The sequence below is a fragment of the Quercus suber genome, unplaced genomic scaffold (assembly GCF_002906115.3).
Source record: "Quercus suber isolate HL8 unplaced genomic scaffold, Cork oak 2.0 scaffold_205, whole genome shotgun sequence".
In the NCBI taxonomy this organism is placed as follows: Eukaryota; Viridiplantae; Streptophyta; class Magnoliopsida; order Fagales; family Fagaceae; genus Quercus; species Quercus suber.
The window spans coordinates 586786-608130 of NW_027069663.1; the positions used below are offsets into that span (position 1 = coordinate 586786).

The 21345-nt window shown below is 35.3% G+C and overlaps 3 protein-coding genes across 3 annotated transcripts; all 3 read right to left on the bottom strand.

Moving 5' to 3' along the window:
- Window positions 1–473: 473 nt before the first annotated feature.
- Window positions 474–1978, bottom strand: LOC112019279 (transcription termination factor MTERF8, chloroplastic). Its single transcript, XM_024051818.2, has one exon. The coding sequence runs from the start codon at window positions 1853–1855 to the stop codon at window positions 659–661; it is 1197 nt and encodes a 398-aa protein (XP_023907586.1). The 5' UTR covers window positions 1856–1978; the 3' UTR covers window positions 474–658.
- An 804-nt stretch (window positions 1979–2782) lies between these two features.
- On the bottom strand, window positions 2783–10041 carry LOC112019277 (uncharacterized). Its single transcript, XM_024051815.2, is given in 16 exon segments — window positions 2783–3286; window positions 3367–3543; window positions 3794–3997; window positions 4092–4316; window positions 5161–5271; window positions 5373–5636; window positions 6315–6556; window positions 6792–6857; window positions 6860–7031; window positions 7440–7596; window positions 7819–7967; window positions 8439–8471; window positions 8887–8965; window positions 9072–9093; window positions 9218–9290; window positions 9653–10041. Coding segments are annotated over 16 exon segments (2499 nt in total). The 5' UTR covers window positions 9977–10041; the 3' UTR covers window positions 2783–3085.
- Window positions 10042–12532: 2491 nt separating this feature from the next.
- On the bottom strand, window positions 12533–20925 carry LOC112019253 (peptide chain release factor APG3, chloroplastic). Its single transcript, XM_024051782.2, has 15 exons — window positions 20586–20925; window positions 20448–20504; window positions 17961–18041; window positions 17794–17851; window positions 17597–17700; window positions 17051–17102; window positions 16612–16661; window positions 16237–16302; window positions 15976–16140; window positions 15486–15558; window positions 15221–15353; window positions 14634–14691; window positions 13624–13671; window positions 13144–13227; window positions 12533–12935 (listed from the first exon to the last, which is right to left on the bottom strand). The coding sequence occupies exons 1-15, from the start codon at window positions 20733–20735 to the stop codon at window positions 12864–12866; spliced, it is 1251 nt and encodes a 416-aa protein (XP_023907550.1). The 5' UTR covers window positions 20736–20925; the 3' UTR covers window positions 12533–12863.
- Between the last annotated feature and the right edge of the window lie 420 nt (window positions 20926–21345).

Consider the following 21345-nt stretch of genomic DNA (forward strand, 5'->3'; position numbering starts at 1 on the left):
ACCTACATTAAAACCTTGAAATTGGTCTTACCAAGACAGAATCGATTTGTTTTACTAAGACTAAATTCATCCATGTTTTATTTATTTATTTGATCTTAAAAACAGTCTCGCTAAGACCGATTGCAACCAGAAGTTCAGTGCCAATGGCGTGTCCTGGTTTGAATTTTGAACAATAAATCTAAAGACAACAAATGTCATAGCTTTTTTCATGACTTTTGAGATGGTATGTTATAATTGGTGTATAATAAGAGTGATGTCAGATTGTCAATGATGGTTCCATGTGAAAATAATGTTATACTAATCATAGTTTTCCATCTCAACAAATTGATGAATAAAAATTGTGAAACTTATTGTATTTGTAGCATTGTTGAAATTTGAATCCAAGTATTTCAGCAGTTTTGAATTCTGATTCTGGTTGTCAATAGAAAGTCATTGCAAAAACCACTGATCAATGGACAACAAACATAAAGCCAGATTAAAAATCAAAGCTATCGTATTTCTCAGACTCACAACATCACCACATGTACATTGCATATCTGAACAAATTATTGGCCAAAAAACAAGCAACTTTCCGTCAGTGGAGACAAGAATTTTACTTTGACTTGCAACACTAACAGTCTAGACACTAATAATCTCATTCTCACCCCATTCTACATGTTCAAATGATGCTTTCAAGATACACCTTCCCTTGATACACACTCATCAATTGAGGTATTTCCTCCTGAAATCTGGTCACAAATCTCTCCAAGAACGACGCTTCAACAGGCAGCAACACAGTAGTTAAGCTCATATCTTTCTTTACCAATCCCTTCAATGACAAAACTTGAATAACTGAACACCTCGGAACAATTCTCCTCTCCAAGCTGAAAAGCAAAACCACAGGGCATTTGGCAATCATTTTAGATGGCCACCCCATCTTGTTCACAAAAAAATCCATAGCTCTCATTATTTTCTTCTCTGACAAAATCATACAATGAGGGTGCTTCCTAAAAGCCAAAAGAATCTCATCCTTAGACCAACCCCACCTCCTATAAACCTCATAGCACCTTTCCCATATGGACTTGTTGCCCTTGCCAGATATAGCATGTATAGCTAACACAAATGTTGATTTCATCGGATCAAACCCCATTTCCTTAACCTCATTTACAATGTGACCAAAATTATCATGCTTTTGCATCAAAGCCTCAGGAAAATGAGTTAACAACAACACAATACAAGACTCAGGCACACCTAGCTCCCTCAAAAACGAAATATTTGGTATCAAATTCTTTGTATGACCTTCAAGAAAAATCCATGAGGTGCGCTTCAAAGCAGTAACAATCTTTTTATCACTTAAAAGCACACTCTTGAGGAAGTTATAACAGGGTACAATTTGGTTCTCCAAGCTCCTAGTCAAAAGGGTTGGGTCAGCAGTGAGAACTCTAGCAAGGTCAGTGCTTGAAGCACCTATTGAGTGGAAAAACTCAAGCTTGGGCAAAAGGGTATTCTCAGGATCAGCCAAAAGAAGCAGAGGGCGTTTCCTGATAAGATTTGAGATCTGGGTTTGTGAGAATCCATGGTTTCTCAAAAGGGCCAAGACAGAGTTTGCTTTTTCTGGGTTTTGCAAGTGTACCTTTTGGGATACTAGAGAAGCTGTCTCTGGAAGCAACCCACATGAGTTTATGAGGTAAGAGATTGTGGAAGTTTGTTGGTTTGTAGAGATTTTTGAAGTGATGGGTTTGTGAAGTGAGTGATGCCGATGAGAGAAACAAAGTTGGGTTTTTGAATCTCCTATAAATGGTTTGTTTGGCAATGGTTTCTTGGAGAGAAATATGCAAGAAGTTCTCAGAAACTGGAAATTCTGAATTGGTTCCATGTTAGAATGAGTGGATGACAAAGATCAATAGGTTTTTGTACTATGTGTCATTCAAAAATCACTCACGAGGACTCTTTGTTTTTTCCCTGGCCTTTTGGGCTTCATTTTGTAATGCGGCGACTTTTAGCTTGTTCGATGACATATTTTCGACTCAATAAATATTTTTTTGTAATGAATACTAATAGTATTTGTTAAGGCGCAATGGAAGTAATGAGAGTTAGAGTCAACTACTACGACAACTAATGTCAGCATACCCGACGTTAAAGAGAGAAGCTTTTGCATGGCTCGTTACAGATTGTGTATGTTATAACGATATTTGAAGCTTTAACCTCGTACTCAACAAGTCACAATAAAGCGCAATCTTGAAAAACCATAACGTTTTTATTGGTCATTAACTGAAGACAAATATTCTCTGTGGGGTTTATGGATTAACTCCTGTAAGTAGAGGAGTTGAAATTATTAAAAGCATGAGAGCAAAAGAACTAAGAGGAAAAAGTATGGCAATGACTTCTTCAATTCTTCTCTAAAACTTTCTTTAGAAGTTCATAAAAGAATAAAATGAAATGGAATGGAATAAATAAATCACAACCTATCAAAAAAAAATAAATAAATAAATCACAAAGATATAGAAAAAAAAAAGGGAATGTATTTAAGTATAAGCAATAACTTAATAATATATATGTATATATATATGAAATGAGTAATGAGCATTCTCCCATAAAGGGGAATAAGACTTAAATGTATACATATCAGAACTTTTAAAAATGAAATTAGTGTGCTTCGACTAATGAACCAATAACATTTACTGCTACATCTAATAAAATTAGTAACAACTTTGAAAATTTCCTTCAAAAATATGATTGTTTTGCTTACATTAGAAAATACATTAGAAGTGTTGCAGAAAAGATAGTGTAACAAGAAGTTACATTTGATACCAACTGAATATTTATTGAATAATTATTGTGCATTGCAAGTTGAAGCCATCACCACATAAATGAAACCAACATTTATTCCGACCACCAATTGCAAACAAATGCAAGATACGTGATCCCACCCATCCCTACCAACAGATAGCTATGAACCTGATCCATCTATCTTTTCTGAATTACATACAAAATGATGACTTAAACTTAAAATACACCATCATCTTAAACTATCATTGTGATTCTACATTTATAGACGTCACTACACGGTATTACATTGTAATTGAACTTACTAGCAAACGGCAATTTATGCAGAAGAGGATTTCACGGAGAGCAAAACCTTAAGAGACACTGGGTCTGTCACAGGGGCTTTGCAAGTAAAGTTTTGGCATACGAGAGCAACCACTTTATCTGCAACAAAATTATTCTTCGCCATGATGGCTATATTGCTATTATTTCCTTCCCAAAAGTCCATCTCTTCTTTGTTGGACGGGTCTATGTGAATAACCTGTCATTAATTGCACTATTAGGAGACACATTGATCAAGTGAATATGTATATACTTGAGATAATAACATTTTACACTCACTGTTTTATTTGGATCATATGATGCATGAGCTGCAACAAGCATGTTTTCGAACTCCACAGAAGGCTTATGGCCAACCAAGACAACTTGCTTCTTTGAGGGAAGAGTGACCATGTCTGCTGCACAACACATCAGAGGCACTGCCATGGCTGTATCTTTCAGTCTTGTCTCAAAAACTGCCTGTATATGAGAGACAATAAGCTCAAATCAGGAATGCTTGCAAGTCCTTTTTTTTTTTTTTTTTTTTTTTTTTTTAATTGGTAAGTTATAAATGCACTGAGTGGGTCTTGAACACACATCCTCACTCTCCAACCAATTTCTATTTTCTATAGGAGAACTGGAGAAGGAAGTGTCAGTTGAGTTATAGCTCATTGGGCTTGCAAGCCTTAAACTTGATTGGACAATATATTATGGTGAAGCAATAGCATACCAGAAGATGCTCCGCATTCTGCCTGTAATGATCAGACTTACTGCCTCCAACCAAGGAGGCCAGTCTTGCGAGATTAATTGCAGAAACCGAGTTACCAGAGGGCTCGGCCCCATCATGATCTTCCTTTACACGGAGAAGAACTGAAGGGTCTTCCCCTGCAGTATTGAAATAGCCTCCTCCTTCCCTATCAAGAAATAATTCATCCTGCAAAGAAATTTCTCTACTAAATTTGACAGGAGTACAAAGTAGAAAATGGGAGGCTATTAATACTTGAAATAGAATGGTTATCAGTTCTTGCCTGGGTGTCCTGCAGTTCCATTGCCCAGAGTAGCCACTTAATTCCCCCACCAAACTCGTAAAGATCCAGCAAACTAGAAATTAAAAAAGCATAGTCATCTAAAAATCCAGGTGCTTTAGATGGGCCATTCCTAAAGCTGTGCTGTAGCCTGCGTGTTTGCTCATTATAAAGTTGCTTCTGGATAAAAGATGCTGCCTTCTCAGCAACTTCCATGTACTCCTGAGGCTGGAAATATTGTACATGATGTGAATAACCCAATCAAGAAACTTTGAAGTTGAATAAAACAAAATGAAAATCACTCAATCAATATAATAGTAATAATGCAAGACATTTATGTTTAGTACATTTAGACCACAATCATGTTGTAACCATTCAAAATACAACTAAACTTCTGGGACTTTCCCCCTCTGGAGTTGTAAATTCAATTGAACTAATGATTACTCACTCCTACACTCAAGTAGAGTCACAAGTTTGGGAGAATCTGATGGAGAATTCACAGCCAAAATGGCAACTTAGATACTTGTTCATATACTTTCCCATTCATCAGATGAGTAAATGAATGCGCTTAAATTCAATAATAGGCTAAAAACTACAGAAGTCACACTAATGGAGAATTCAGCTAGAGAGTTTATCTCTAATCTAAACATCTAAATTTTAAAGCAATTGATATGAAGTGGAAATTGCTCAAATTGATAGCATGATTTGTCAACGGACATAATGACTACAGCTAGAGCATCTTACTCCAACAAATAAAAGCATATAAGTTCAACGGACATGATGACTACAGCTAGAGCATCTTACTCCAAAAAATAAAAGCATATAAGTTCTCCTAGAGTGGACTTTAGCTTTACAGATATATTCTAATTTTTCCCTTCCTGTTTTAATTGACCACTGTAATTTGGGTTCTTGATTATTTTGCCCCCCATAGTACATTTCCAATGTACTTGGGTTGGCCTTTTTTTTTTTTTTTTTTTTAAATAAATTTTTTTGTAATTTATTAAAAAAAAAAAAAAAAAGAGTATATAAGACAGCTTCCGGCACAATTAAGCCAAAGATGATAAAATCTTACATCACAGCCAACAACAGGAAAGTTGAATTTGGTCCCCTCATTTTCCCCCTTCAGAATTTTAGAAGCCCTTGCAAAGGATGATATTACCAGACCATTCCATGATACAATTACCTACCAAGCACCAGTTATGTTAAATTGTGCATAATAAATAAAGATAAGCTAATAAAAGTGATGGATGTATTCTTTATGTTCATTATTTTAACAAATACTACCTTATCATCCAAATGCGGTCTGGGTCGACTTGATCTTACTTCAAAGAGCTTTTGCCTACACTCACCCAGAATATCAAGATACTGTTCAACAGGCATGCCAAGTTTTGATGCCATTTCAGCAGAGCTATGTCTCTCAATTAGCACATTTTTACCCTTGAATTCATGGTGAGGGTCACTCATTCTAGAAAGGTCACAGTTACCCACAGGCTTTATATAGAAATGGTTCTTGAAAATAGTTGCATGCTCTCCAAGTATGTCATCAATCTAAAAAGAGAGAAACCAGGTTAAAAAATAGAATCAGAATAAAATAACCACTAATCTCACTAAAAAAGAGTGGGAAAAAAGGTTCCGAGTTTCACAGAAGATGTATCAACTTGAGATTGACAAAATTTGTGGACAAACAGTAGGAAATTTTTTAAAATATAGACACTTATTTCTAAATTAGCATCAATGGAAAATTACTCTAAGAAACAATTATCTTGATTTGAAAGTTCATCTCTATAGCATCTATGCTGAACATTAGACTCTCTGGAGAGTGAATAAATCAGCAACTGAAATACTAAAGATACAAGTTTGTGGTATTCATTTACTTACCCAAACTTTCATGTTGTTCTATATATATATATAACCAATGATTAATCAAGGAAAAATGCAAGCAGCAATGGTGAAGAGTGCACCAAATGCTACTTATTAAAGGGTAGTTATTTCAGTTTCAGCCATTAAGCAAAACAATGGGCACAAACAAGAAAATAAATTATAGACAGGAGTCAATATTCACATGCAATGCATAATAGATGTAATTAAACAACATAGTACCAGTTTAAAGGGTAGTTTCAAAAATGAGACATTGTGGAGTATAGATCATGCACAAAATTTACATATCAGCATTCAAGATAAAGACAAAACATGCACATGTTAAGAAGATGGTGATGAGAAACAAACCTCTTTGCTGGTCCATACATAGAAGGCTCCCTCCTTTTTTCTTGAAGCACCTTCATGCTCAGCACTGTCAGCATCCTCTGCTGAAAATATTTCACCTTCTTGTCCGATCATCTCTCTCCTCAAATAATCAAAAATATCCCGAGATACACATGAATAGAAGACATCTTTGGTGATGGAAAAAGCATCTAAATTAACATTCGCAAGCTGGCCTTGATCATACAGCATTTTCTCAAAGTGGGGAACTGCAAGTAAACAATACTGCCTCAACAATTCCATCACAACCACCCAGAAAGAGGAGAGAGGAAAGAGGGTTGATTTAAGGCAAAAATCAAAATACCCAACAAGAAAATGAGCCATCACCTAAGATTGAGAAAGAAAGAAATGGACCAAATAATATCTTAATGAGTTTTCCATTTCAATTAGAGTTAAAAGATCTAGGTTCTTGTGAGAAATAGCTATTTTTTAAGAAAAACTGACCATGCCAGCACTCGTCCACACTATATCTATGAAAGCCACCTCCAACATGATCATGGATGCCCCCCTTGCCATGCATTGCAAGCTAAAGAAGACTTTTTTCAAAGCTTCATTTGCTTCTTGCAACTTTCCAGTATCCTCCAATTTTTTGGACCAATAAAGCATCAGCTGAATCTCGACTGGTCTAGGAAACTTTGGGGCAGAACCAAAGCCCCCATACTCTGAATCATAGCTTCCAGAAAGCTATAATAGAAATTAAACAAGAAATATCTATCAATAAAACATTAATAATCAAATTATAAATAAATAATTAAAGGTAGCACAAATGCTAAGATGGAATAGTCTGAAAGGAAGGGTAAAATATTATAGAAGTTGTTTGACAAAAATATTGCATTTTGTGCTTATGTTTTAAAGAGAGTCTAATGAACAGGTTGTTCCCTTAAAAAAAATCAGGAGCAGGATGGTTGAATGCTACAGACCTTTACTTTCCGATTCTGCAAACTCATAAATCATAATAAAAGATTAGACTGCTCATGCAATCGACACTTTTTGACATACTACAAACTTATAGTAAACTAAACCCCACCTATGCAGTTAACACCTTAGTCATAGAATAAACAAAAAGCAGATCTCATTATGATGAAACCTTACTTGCTCTGCACACAGACGCAGCACATTTTCTGGAAGTTCATCTGGCAGTTTAGTAGGACTTGCAGTTGCAGATAATGCCTCCGATAACTGCTCAATAGCAAAGGCTCCACTCTTAACAATCATATCCCTCTTATTATCCCAAGCATCCTTCACCTTTCTGAAACAACACAAGACCAGAAAAATAATAAAGGGATCAGTCACAAAAAACCACAAAGATAACTCACTTTAATTCATGAGCCCAGACTTCCAACATTTTCTTTTGTTGCAGTTAAGAATGCTACTCGATGGAACACAGAATGACAAAAGACCAGCAACCAGCATCATGAGGGTGATGGACAGTGGGAAAATGCTAACCCGTCAGGGAACAATTTATTCTCACCTAAGTATAGTCCTAAATCCTGGTCTCCCATACTTGTCATCTGGTGGAAAGTAAGTTCCGCCCATTAATGGCTTCAAATCAGGTGAAAGAAAGACACTAAGTGGCCAACCTCCACCGCCGTACAAAGCCTGCACGTAAGTCATGTATACCTGAAAAGATGAACAGCCCAAAACAATATTATTGTAATTGGTGAAATTTCAAATTTGAAATTACTAAACCCAAGAGCACCAGGGAATTTAAAAACTGCATTAGAATGTAAATTCAACCTCTTTTATTTTTACACTTATGATGCTATGCAGAATTTGAAAGTAATCCCAAACCTATTCATGTTAATCACCATTAATGAAATTAACTATAAAGCAGCTTCAGCCATAAATACAGGATTAGTTTAGAAGAATTTTATTAAAATACTAAACCTTCACATACATACAAGTGCCTATCAAGATGAAATAATATAGTCAATTAAAAAGATCCACCAGAATCACATAAAATGTTTCAACTAGAAAGAGCATCTGATAAAGAACTAAGAGAACACACAAATTCAAGTAGAGTATAGAAAAACTATTGGAAAATAGTCATGATATCTTCACAGAGATATAGCTACAAAATCATTGATTTACCTTATCAACATCAGGTCGCTCTTCTCGATCCACCTGTTGCACTGACATGTTAGAACCATTAGAGAAGAAATTTTTTCTATTGTATTAGCATTTTCTATTATATTAGTATTAGTTAGCGATCCTGGCTCAGTGGGTTAACAAACCTGATCATTCAATTTCATTATTTAATGATAATAATTTATTATTATAATGAATGATAGTATAATAATTATAGTTATAAAGTGGATGATTACTCTTTATCACCAGGCCAAGACACAAATTAGGTTTTTGGTGCAAGTGCAGGTCCATTATTCAACAAGGGAGAGTTTACTAGTTGATTTAACTAGAACCCATGATAATTTAGGATTCTTACCTAAATTATTCCAACTTACCAAATTGACCATTTTAAAATTAGATCCTTAGGATCAATTCAAGTAAGAAAGAACATAAGACTGATGTGAAAACTCACCTTAATACTGACAAACAAATCATTCAACAACTTGGCAACCCCTTCATCCTCGAAAGATTCCACTTCCATAACATGACACCTTTTGAATAATTTCATGCAATAGATAAGTCCAACATTCATTCAACGATATCAGATATAGAAAGCTAGAAGTTAAATAATTCCCAGAAACGGATTAAGAGACTAACCAGTGGCAGGTGCTGTATCCAACTTCAAATGTAAAAACAAATGTCATTCATCACCAACAAGCAAATTGATAAACATAAGTTACACTTCAGTGCATTCACTTTGATATGATAAGAAAATAAAACATTCAAATCAAGGGTGAACTTACTTGACAAGAAGATGGGCACGTCTCTCTTTCGTGCTTCAGCAAAAGCCTCTTCACCCCATGGATACCAATCAACCTTCAATGCATAAAAAACACAGCGTGACAAACTAAAGTACCCCTTTTTTTATGAAAACCAAGAAATTCAATATAAGTTATCCAATTATCCCTGTTTGATTGCTGAGGAAACCGAGAAAAAGCGAAGGAAAAACAAATATCCTATCTCAAATACTCACTGAGAATCAAAATCATGGAAAACCCACCTCAACCAATCCAACAAACATCATTTGCCTCAATCAAGGTGGAATATTTTCTCCTCCCCAATTAAAAAAAAAAAAAAATCCCAAAACTAATCAAATTTTTTTTTTCTTTTACTACCCTTTGTGCACAAAGTAAAAACAGAATAATAAATAAACCAATATGAAGATGAATTGCACTCACTGGGTTATGGGCATGTTGAAGAAGATAAGGACTGTGCTCAGCAGCTAGACGATTGGTAAACTTGTGAGAATGCGATGATGTTGCCGAACTTGAGGGTCGTTCAGCCATGGCCAGGACCTTGAGGGAGTGTAAGGGTCGAGGGAATATGGTTGAGAAAGGCAAAGAAAGTGAAGGAAAGCGAGTACAAACTGCACAAGGGTACCCTGTAGAGGTTGATGATAGTAACTTGGTTTTGTGAGAGAGAAAGCGGTGGAGAGAAGGAGAAAGGAGAAAAGTTCTTTTCATAGAATTTTGGAGAAGCAAAGAATAAGAGAGACAAGGCATTTGTGAAGGAAGAGGTTGTTGGTCCTAGGAGGACTTGCCATATGTGAGAAGGTAACGGAGAGTCGGAAGTGCCATGTGGAGTCTGGTTGTACTTGACTCTTGGAGTACCTTACATGTAGACAAGTGTCCTAAGTTGTAGTGTGATTTTAGTGTGTCTGGATAGTTTTAAATAGTTCTAAAAGATCAAAGATTTTAGATTTGGCATGATTTACCAAAAATCCTTAGATTTGAAATTAAAGAAATTCAATTCTATTAATTTAAAATCCAAATTTAAGTTTTCAAATGCAACAAGTTTAGCTAGGTTAAAAATGAAATTTCACACAGTACAGATTAGGTTATGTGTCCTATATTATTATAGCTAAACTTAAATAGTCTTTTTATTTATCTTTAAGTGATATACTATACTCGCATTAGTTCTAAATTTTGACTTTGGTCTAAAAGTTAATGTTTAGACTCCTAATAATTGCTTATTATCAAATTTTAAACGGCTAATAAAGTATGATCGAAGTGGTTAGTTAACTCATTTCATGGATAATGGGAACATGAAAATCATAAAGCAATCACAAAACATGGACAATGTATGTTAAAAATACTCAAGGCCCGTGTCCAATTCACTAAATCTACTGGACACTAAATCTACTATAAAAGCCTTAACGCGCATTTTTATAAAAAAAATGCAAATACAAAACAGCTTGTAAAACTTTCAATATATATAAATGTATCCGAGCTCATTGCTCTTGCTAGCAACGAGCTACACCAATTGCTTATCTTCGTAGCAATCCAATGACTCAAGTATCAACAATTGCAAATCAATCTCTCGAATACTCCCGTGTTATTTGAACATTTGTGATTGGTTTTGTGGTTTTTAGCAACAATCCTCTACACTCATAACTAATTAACAATGCTTGGATAAACTATCCTCTCAGAAGGTATGTTAATTTGAAGAGGGTGAAGGTATTGAAGTTAAAAGGATTTATCTCTCAAGATTCTTGGTAGTCTCTCCTTCGTTCTATATGATTAGGGTAATAAATTTCTGCTTTTATTCAAGTTACAATTGAGGGTTGGTTGGCTACAAGAATGATGTGGAAAAATAAAAATGATTTCCTAGACAAACTTGCTCCAATAAGTTTTGGCTGAATTTGAGGTGAACTATTTTTTGTGTACTGAAATTCAAATTCTAACTATCTCGCTCATAATCTCGTCTAACCTATTGAATCTCGCTCGTCCAGTTGTAATAATTTGATCTCTTCTTTTGCACTTGAATCTCAATGACTTGATGCAATTACAAACTAAATGAAATTCAAATATAAGGAAATAATGCAGTTACAACTGAAACTTTTAAGTTTTAACACAGTTTTGCCAACAATAAAAATGTCAATGTATTTTTAAAGTTGTTTGAAAAGATCTTTATTATCATCTATAAAAACGATAACCTTTCAAATGAATTTATGTCACATTATAAACCCTATATCATTAAAATGACCTTTACATCCATAAATCATGATAAGAATTTTTTAAAATATAAGGGTTATCTGAAACAAAATTAAAAGATAGTATGTAATTTAACTTCTTTTTTTATTTATTTATTTTTTTCATTCAAGAGACGTGCATTTTTTTTTTTTTTTTTGAAACAAGACAATGATTTCTATTAATCAACAGAAGCTTCTGTCAGCAGCTACAAGATTTTGAACATCACAGGGGATGCCATCAGACCAATAGTGTGGACAAGGGGAATATTTGGCTAGTTTTGCTAATTTATCAGCAACTGCATTCCCCTGTCTTTTTACTTGAAACGATCAAGCATTTCTCCATATGGAATGCAAGTAGCCTTCAACCTGGTAGCATTTCGATTGTGCCATATACTCCTGAGCAGAGACGTGCATTAATTGTATTCTCTACTTACATGATTTTATTAAATCATGGTGGGCACCCCAGTCCAATCTGCTGGGGTGGGCCCATCAGGGCCATTTTGGTAGTTAGGCAGTAGGGCCGGTTCATCAGAGAGACCAATAGTCCAGCGTCCAGTTGTGGGTCCAACTAATTTCTTTGAAATCTGGGAGAGGAGTAGGTCCATAATGGCATCGTATTGACCCTTTGTAAGGCTGTGTCATAACCTTACTCTCTATTTCCGGTCAATTCTATTCTACTTTTTCTTCACTCCCCTTCTCTCTTCCTTCAATCCAAATAGGCTTTAAGTTATGTGAAATAACAGATTCTGAATTCATGGTGACAATTTGTGGATTTTGAGGGGTCGTTTGGTAATGTTATTCTAGTAATGTTGTTTGTATTTTTTAAAAATACGTGTGGATGAAGAAATACGTGAAAATATGTGTAATATTGTTTAAACATTGAAAACTGTTGCTCAAAACGCCCTACCAAACAGCCCCTAATTGTTTTGGGATTAGACAAAGCTCTTCCAAGTTCTAAATGCTAGCCAGTGTTTCAGTCCAAGGTGAAACAACACAGACATACAAGTTTCTAAGAAAATTTGAAAAAAGAGAGCTAAATACATATGTGGTAGCTAATGTTCAAAGTCCATGAAACTTATGCATTCAATGAAGAAGAATAAGTTCTATTTTGTTGTGGGGGGGGGGGGCCGGGCATCTGAATACCCTTTATCTTACAATTTCAATAGAAACCATTTCCTCATTTTCATCTGTACATACATATAAAATAAAATAAGGGTCTTCTAATCAAACATATCAGCCAATTACAGGAGAATGTTTTCATGTAAACAGGTTTTGGGGGCAGACATCGTTTCCTTCATTTGCTAAGAGCAACTTTTTTTTTTTTTTTTTTTTTCAGTAAGAGAAACTTGATTAATGGTTTCCTGCGTATCTGATCCAATAACCTGAATTTACTAATCACTAGCCATAAATGCTGCTAATCAGCCAGTTGGAGCAACTGTGGACTCTGCGAGTTCCTCTAGTAGTTCCTTCTGCTCTGTAGCAGCACAAGCCTGCAGGAAACAAGCAAAATTATTATTTTTTTCAGTCCTGAAACAAGCATTTCAGTGGCAAGGAAATCATTGTGCTGTTCCTCTTTTCTAAATAATGTTTATATGTGTATTAAACTTCTAAACATGAACTATGATTAAAAAAAAAAAAAAAAAACCCAGAAGAAATCGCACATCAATAAAAAGAGACTATGGCTGCCAAAAACAGTACCTGGACTGCAGTCTCTATATCACCATCAAGGAAAGAGGTGAGCTCAAAGTTCATCTTTAGCCGGTGGTCAGTAACCCTATTGTCCTAATAAAAATAATGAGGTGTTATAAACTTCCTCAAAACCTTCCAAGCTTATCAACACCAAAATGGACATTTATATAACTAATCTCAATATAAGATTACCCTTCTGCAAGACAAGACAGCGAGACAGGCTTATAATTCAATGAGCAATTGGGTTGTGATTAGCTGCACTGAGTGACTCCCAATGAAATGTCTTATTAATTCACTAACACACTGATAAAAAGTTTCTTTTCTTTTTACACATTATCCATGCATTTCTTGCCTTTCTTCCACTTACTGTTAATAAATTCAGATAATTTTTCATTACATGTTATTAGGGTATAAAGTGGTCTCCACAATCTCAAGAAACTGATCCCAGTAGTAATCTCAAAGAAAAATGGTAAATGCAATATTAGATACCTTAAAATTATACGTTCGAATCTTTTCCGCACGAGAACCTGTGCCAACCTGCATTTCAAAATAAACAAGAATCATACTTTGATCCAATGTCAAAAGGCATCATCTTAGGACATCTGAACAAAAAATTATTCAGAAAATAAGAATTATCCAAAACACAATCAAATAATATCTGAGCAAACATGTTCCACGGCTCATTCCATAAGGACTATAACCTCACATCAAAAGTTGGAGAGTGCATACATAATGGCAACTGGGTGGAAATTAACAAGAACATTGCTGGTCATCTAGGCTCTTGCTATCATCGATTATTTGTATTAAAAAAGAAAAAAAAAAAGAAAAAGAAGCAATTAAGCCTGATAACATAAAGCAATAAAACTCCTATCGTCATTCATCTGAAACAGCTAGATGCATACATGTCAAGATTCATCTTCTCTAGGTCAATCCAAAACTTTTTTAAAAAAGGGGCACAACATTATGTAGTTCTTGATACATTTGCAGGTATACTAGATAGGATTGTTAAAAAAGAGGCAGGAAACAACCACTTAAAAATAATGTCAGTGACTCTCATACTAGAGCATATTGATATGCAAACACATGTACAACATTTTAAAAGTTCACCTATTAGATCTCTAATTATCTAAATGTTTCTTCCAGTGGTTAGCTTATGGTATAACTTCTCTGCACTAGTTGCAACTGAACAATGATAATTTAATGCCTTCAAAATGACAAACTGAAGATTGAAAGTATGTTAAAGTAACTTGTTGCTAAATATTATGTTTCTTAACTTAAGAGTCACTAATGTACATTAGGTCAACTTATCAATAATATACTAAAATCAACACCTAAAGTAATCAATGTGAAATGTGAGACACTAAAGATTGATAGTATATTAAAGTAACTTTCAATGTGAAATTAAACCGAAGATTGAAAGTATGTCAAGGTAGTGTTGTTTGTTTCCTTAGTGTTGCAATCTCATACACATCTCAAATATTTTCTAAGCTGAGAAATACCTGTGATTTCCGTTGACTGCTTATCTTTTCTTGTTGCTCCCTTACTTTCATCTCATACCTGTAGCAAGTTCAGGGATCATCATAAACGCACAAAGATACATAAAGGGGAAAAAAGGGGGGAAGAAGACAAAGCATGCAATTTTAGGGTGAATATATGGAATTCATAGTTGTCAATTGCATGTATGATATAACAGACCAGGCCTTCAAGATATAACTAATAAACAAGAAACAACCATATATGGGTCAGTCCCCATTAAAAATAATATTAAACACACACCTCACAGAAGATTCAAAGCTTTAGGGCCTATTTGGTAATGTTGTTCTAGAAATATTGTTTGTATTTTTTGAAAATATAAGTGGGTGAAAAAGTGTGTAAAAATACGTGTAATGTTGTTTAAAAACTGAGAACATGTGTTTAAACACATGTACCAAACGGGCCCTTAGTTTATGGAAACATTCAGGAGAAATGAAACATTTAGGAATGAAGGGAATACTAAAAATACAAATTATAGTGTGTGCGTGCGTGTGTGTGTGTGAGAGAGAGAGAGAGTGATAGAATGAGAATTAGCACATGGTGAATTGCTCACAATTTTGCTCTCAACAACTGAAAAGCACGATCCTTGTTCCTGAGTTGAGTCCTTTCTTCAGTGCAAAAGATGCGAATTCCTGTTGGTTTGTGGACAAGATCAACAGCTGTCTCCACCTTGTTGACATTCTGGCCTGCATGATGATCACGCAAAAGAAATGACCTAATGAGGATTTTTCATTCCTTTTTTTTCCCTCCAGAAAATGAAGCATGGAAAAGAAAATCACTATATGAATATTTATTTTTTCAATTTTGCAGATTCATACCTCCTGCACCCCCAGACCTCGCTGTTGTTAGTTCAATATCTTTTGGGTCAATCACCACCTCAACGTCATCCACCTAAATCAAGAATTAGCATAAGCTCAAAGGATATAGTAAAATAAATAGGTATCAAGGAGAGAAAATAAAAGACAAGACAAACAGCATTAACAACATCACAGCCACAAGAGCAAGCATCCAGATTCTGAAGCAGCCTTAGACTAATGTTTTCTAAAGCATTGTCCGCAAATATGCATCCAGAGATCAACATTATGAGGCATTGTTAAGGATTTGTAAGTCATTTTAAGACAGAAATTGCATGCAAAATTTTCTAGTAGAAAATGGTTGCCTTCCCCCAGACTAGACAATAAAAAACCCAGTAAAACTTAATTGCCTCCCACTGCTTCTGACATTGAAGATTCCAGTTGAAGCTAAAAATATTTGACATGAATTTTATTCAGAACCCCAGATGTAAATGGCACACCAAATGCACTCTACCTCTGGCATTATGGCTACAGTTGCAGTCGACGTATGCACACGACCCTGCGTTTCTGTCTGAGGAACACGTTGAACCCGATGAACACCGGACTCATATTTTAATTTGCTGAAGACACGATTCCCTTTGATCTCCATCACAAAAGTTTTAAATCCTCCTTTTTCAGCCTTAATAATAGAGAAATAAATACATAAATAAAAATTCTGCAAGTCACATAGAAACAATAAGATGCATAATTCTGATGGAAAGTTAGGAAGACATACATCTGAGCTTGATAAGGGGGTGCACTTCCAAGAATTTCGTTCACTGTACTTCTGATACATACGGACCTTGAGCAAAAAAAAAATTTGGAAGGAGCATTAGAATGCATGCAGAAGCACTTTCAGAAAGGATGAAACATAGTACAGAAGCATGTAACTAATTCATATATAAGTCCAGGAAATCATTAACAGAAAATATTAACAAAACAAGTATATTCTACATATTCTGTAAGCTAGACCCATTAATCTCCTGTCAATGGTAAAAACTTTGACTACATGGCCAGCATCTTTTTCCGCATATGTCAATACTAATGAAGTGTGCAACTAAAAATGAATCAATGCCATAGATTTGGAAGGATAAAAAAAGCATGTACCTACAAGATCACCGGCCCATATTCCAGCCTCATCGCCACCAGTACCCGCCCTTACTGCAAAAGAAGAAAAACTCAAGAATGACTGGATGAAACAGAAGAAATTGTAGAATATAAGCAACACTAGTTAAGCACAAGGAAATATGCACACCGCTTTTTAATGTCTTGTCAGCAGAGCTAAGCCACATGTATAGCATTAGAAAACAATTCCAAAGTTTGAAATCAACCAATTCATAACCTCTAAGGCATTCAGCCTGAATTAGACCAATGCTTGATAGATGGATTACATCACCCCAAGCCATGGCTCATTATCATAAGTAAAGATTATAATCAGGATCAGCTAATCCACATATGAGGATGCATTTTTACTACAGCTATAGCCTAAATGATATTTGGTTAAAAATTGATCAGATAGTACAATTTATCACTGGCAGAAGAGAACATACCTTCAATCATTATATTTCTTGCATCGAGAGGATCAGAGGGTAGCAGTAGCACCTATTAATGTAAAAGGAAATTCCATGTTTTTAGCTTCCTAATTAGGGGAAAATGCAAATAAAGGGAGGATGAAAAACAATAGGGCATTCCAAGTTCAGAGAAGAGAAAGATTAGTATCATAATGAAAATGAGGATAAAAAGATAGAGTTTTCTCTAAAGCTCAACTTTTAGAATGTTCATTAAATTAATAATTTATTGATCTCAGATCAAGTCTATTAGTAACAATTTGATGAAACCGCTGGCATTTCATGAGTGAAGCAGCAGGTAAAACAATGAATCTAGTAAAAAGATATACTGCTTAGTCAAATAAAATTTTAGGGAAAAAGCTTCATAAAAAACATTTTTTTTAAAAAAAGAAGAAGGATAGAGAGAGAGGGAGAGAGAAGAATGTATAAAACAAAATATGAAGCATTTGAAGGAGCATATAATTATAAAACATTACAAAAACGTATATGTATATTTAAAACATATATCACTGATACAAAGTGGATAACCTTTAGTTTCTCCTCAAGCTCTTTGAGTTGATTGGATAAAGACTTAATCTCATAAGTTATCATCTCTGCCATATCCTCATCAGTGCCATTCTCTTTTGCTAAAGCTGAAATGAGAAACGAGCAGAGGAAGATAGATGACTGTTAACACAAACCTTAATATTTTTATTTTTTGCAAAAGTAAACAAGAGGGAGTAAACCTTTTGCCTCTTCTAACTGCTTCTCACAGTCCTTCAAATTTCTAAAGGTTGACACAACCTACAAGTACAGAAGAGAAGAACAACTATGTCAGAAAAAATTGCAACTAACTGCAACAGAGTGTTAAAAGTAAACCCACCCTTATAAAAAATAAAGTGAAATGCAGTACCTCATCAAGCTCAGCCATAGATTGTGCCAGCTTTTGGTACTCACTGGGATTTGAGACGACGTCTGGATCAGCTAACTTGACCTAAAAAATATCATTGGGTAAATTCAATCCAGCATTAAAAACCAGATCTACTATCAGGGCTGCACCATAATTAGAGATTATACATTGTGGATATAAGAAACTAGGTTTCATAGGCCGATCACTGAAAGCCTCAAATAAAGTTCCTTCAAAAATAAGGAGCCAGATTTTAGATAAGATAATACATCTACTAATCTGCCTTGCAAAATTAGTAACACTAGTTTTATACTTGTCTTCAGATTCACCACTAAGCCTATGGTCTGCACATACCAGTGGCTACAAAGAGTTCCAAAGAGAAAAAGGCTATCTGAGGAAAGGACACAATGTATGGGTTTAACTATAATGGGTCTACCTTCAACCAAATTTGAAATAAATAGTCTTGAATTTGATTCAAAAGTACATTGAAGTCCTAGGTTTTAACCTTACAACATATGTTAATCTATTCTCCATAGTGGAAGCTTTTTACTCTTCCATAATTACCTTCGGTAACATAATACACTCTTTTTTTATAGGTTATTGCTTTCAGTAACACAATCATGTCTAACTCTGGCACCTTTCATGTGTTTATTGACCGTTCATTCTCTTGTTCTCAATAGGACAAATCTCAGAATGACTAACCATTACTTTGTGATTCATCACTTCAATCAACCATATTTTATGAATAAAATGTGATTCATTACAAATCAGCAGAATTCAACTAAGCCTGAATCCTTATTAAACTCGAGGAGGCTATGCTCATTGGCTAATTAGGATCGGCTACATGTATTTTTTCCCACCATTATATCCTTTTTAAAACCATCTCTCTATATAGAATGTAATTCCTTCCACGGAAAACTATTAGTGAATGGGGTGGCTGGTGTACTAGACCTATTAATGGCCCATATGGTGTTAGCTTGTGGAAAACTATTAGTCGAGGATGGCCTTCTTTTTCTCGCCACATCCTATATGATATTGGGGATGGGTCTAGGGTGAAATTTTGGCAAGATCGTTGGTGTGGCGAAACATCTCTTGCAGTTAGCTATCCTGAATTGTTTCAAATTTGCTGAGATCAGGAGGTTAGCGTGGCTGCAATTATGAAGTTTGATAATGGAACCCTATTTTGGGAAGTCAGTTTCTTTAGGGGTGTGCATGCTCGAGAATTAGAGGTGCTGGCTGGTTTCATGGATACCATATATAGTGCTTCGGTGAGAGGGTTTGGGGATGATAAGATGTGCTGGAAATCGGATAGAGAGAAGGGCTTCTTGGTTAAGGATTATTATAGTCTCTTAGTGGGCTCTAATAACTATTCCTTTCCTTGGAAAAGCATTTGGAAACAAAAGATTCCTTCTAGAGTAGCTTTCTTTGTTTGGACTGCTACTTTAGGGAAATGCTTAACGATTGACAATTTATGGAAAAGGAAGGTTCGGATATTGGATTTGTGCTACATGTGCAAGTGTAATGGTGAATCGGTTGATCATCTTTTTCTTCATTGTTCGATTGCAATGGATCTATGAGCTATGGTGTTCGGTTTATTTGGAGTGAGTTGGGTTATGCCGCAATCTGTAACAGGGCTTCTAGCATGTTGGCAAGGCAGTTTTGGTCGTCATCGAAATGGGTATATATGGTTGATGGTTCTCCATTGCTTATTGTGGTGGCTTTGGAGGGAGAGAAATAGTCGGTGCTTTGAACATAAGGAGAGATCCATATCTGACTTGAAACTATTTTTTTTTAGAACTTTAATGGATTGGTTGGCTGCATTGCGGAACCAATCATTTTTATCTTTTCTTGATTTTTTAGATTCTTGTAATTTTTGTTCTTGATTGTTTCAACCCTTGTACACTTCCTGTGTACTAGGGTGTTTCTACTTTTTTTGACATCAATAAACTTTACTTATCAAAAAAAAATTCCTTCCACGGAAATGGTACATATGATTCTCTAACAATTGGTCCATGATAATTGGTCAACTCCACCATCTCCTAAGCTAAATTATCATCCATCTCCCAACCTTCTATTCAAGGACTTTGCTAAGTTTCAATCAAAATCTTCAAAAGGCTATATCCCCATTATTTGCAAACTACTTCAAAATCCCAATTAGACAAACCATACCAAAAAAAACCCAATACTCGGATTTGGAAATACAAATTCCCTCTTAGATCATTTTATAGCAAATCATCACAAAACTTCCATATCCTATAAGTACAAATGCCAATAAGTTCTAACTCAAATGGCACTTCCTCTAAGCCAAGGGTGAGATTGTGGGTCCAAAACACACTGGTTAAATGCAGAACTTAGCAATTAAAAAAAAAACAATTACAAGTACAAAACAACAACTAATTCAATAAATATATATGACTGGCCTTGAAACACACACACACATACACTGATACACATTAACAGTGAAACAATTCACTCAAAGCTTTTCAGGCATACCGATAGGTCTTTCCAAGTCTTCTCAGCAGACTCCAGCTTCCTTATCAAATATGGTTCCTGAATTTCACCAAAATAAATAAAACCCAAGTGAAAAAACAAAAACAGAACAATTTTTTTTCTGGGATTTTTTGTACTGACCGCCATGCAAACGATACTTGGAGCTCTGCGAAGTGTACGAGAAGGTCGAAGGACAAGACAACCTCTTCTGGGTCGGTGGTCATGTCGTGTTGGGAACTGGGTCAGAGTAGTCAAAATCCGAGCTGTTGAGCTTGTTGTTAAGCTATCCATTGCCTTCACAGTTTTAGCAGAATTGTGAGGCACACATATAAAGCTTCTATGCTATTAAGTTTGGGATAAACAAAAAGAAAAAGAGTGGGAGCGTTCGGTAATCTGTTTGGGCAGTGAGTTACAGTAATCCCAGTTTGGGAACTCAATCTTATACCTATACAGGTCTGATGTATCTAAACCTGTCAGTCGTTCTAATTTAGACACAACCCAATTACACGAGTCACACCTTTTTTTTTTTTTTTTTTCCCCCCCCCCCCCCCCCCCCCCAAAAAAAAAAAAAAAGTGATAAAGCTAGAACAATAATGGTACATGAGGGTCAGCTCATTAGCCCACACATTAGCATATCAAGGCCTGCAACACACCAGCCCAAAATACATATTCAAGACCAAATCAGGACTAGCTTAGTTAGCAGCCCAAACCTAGTCTAGGTTCTTGCTACAATATATTGTTGAAACTTTATTCTTCTAGTGAACCATGGTAATATTGAAAGCACCTACTTTTGATGCTCTTCAAGACCCATGGGATTTCACGAATTGGTAACCTGAGATGCACTAATTCTATGAACAAGTATGGTTATCATATAGCAAGAAAGATAGGTTTTCCAAGATAA

Coding starts and splice junctions, on each gene's coding strand:
- LOC112019279 (XM_024051818.2), bottom strand. CDS start 1,855: ATGGAACCAATTCAGAATTTCCAGTTTCTGAGAACTTCTTGCATATTT.
- LOC112019253 (XM_024051782.2), bottom strand. CDS start 20,735: ATGGATAGCTTAACAACAAGCTCAACAGCTCGGATTTTGACTACTCTG. Junction 18,042..20,447: donor AGACTTGGAAAGACCTATCG/GTATGCCTGAAA, acceptor GATATTTTTTAG/GTCAAGTTAGCTGATCCAGA. Junction 17,103..17,596: donor AGCTTGAGGAGAAACTAAAG/GTTATCCACTTT, acceptor TTACATTAATAG/GTGCTACTGCTACCCTCTGA.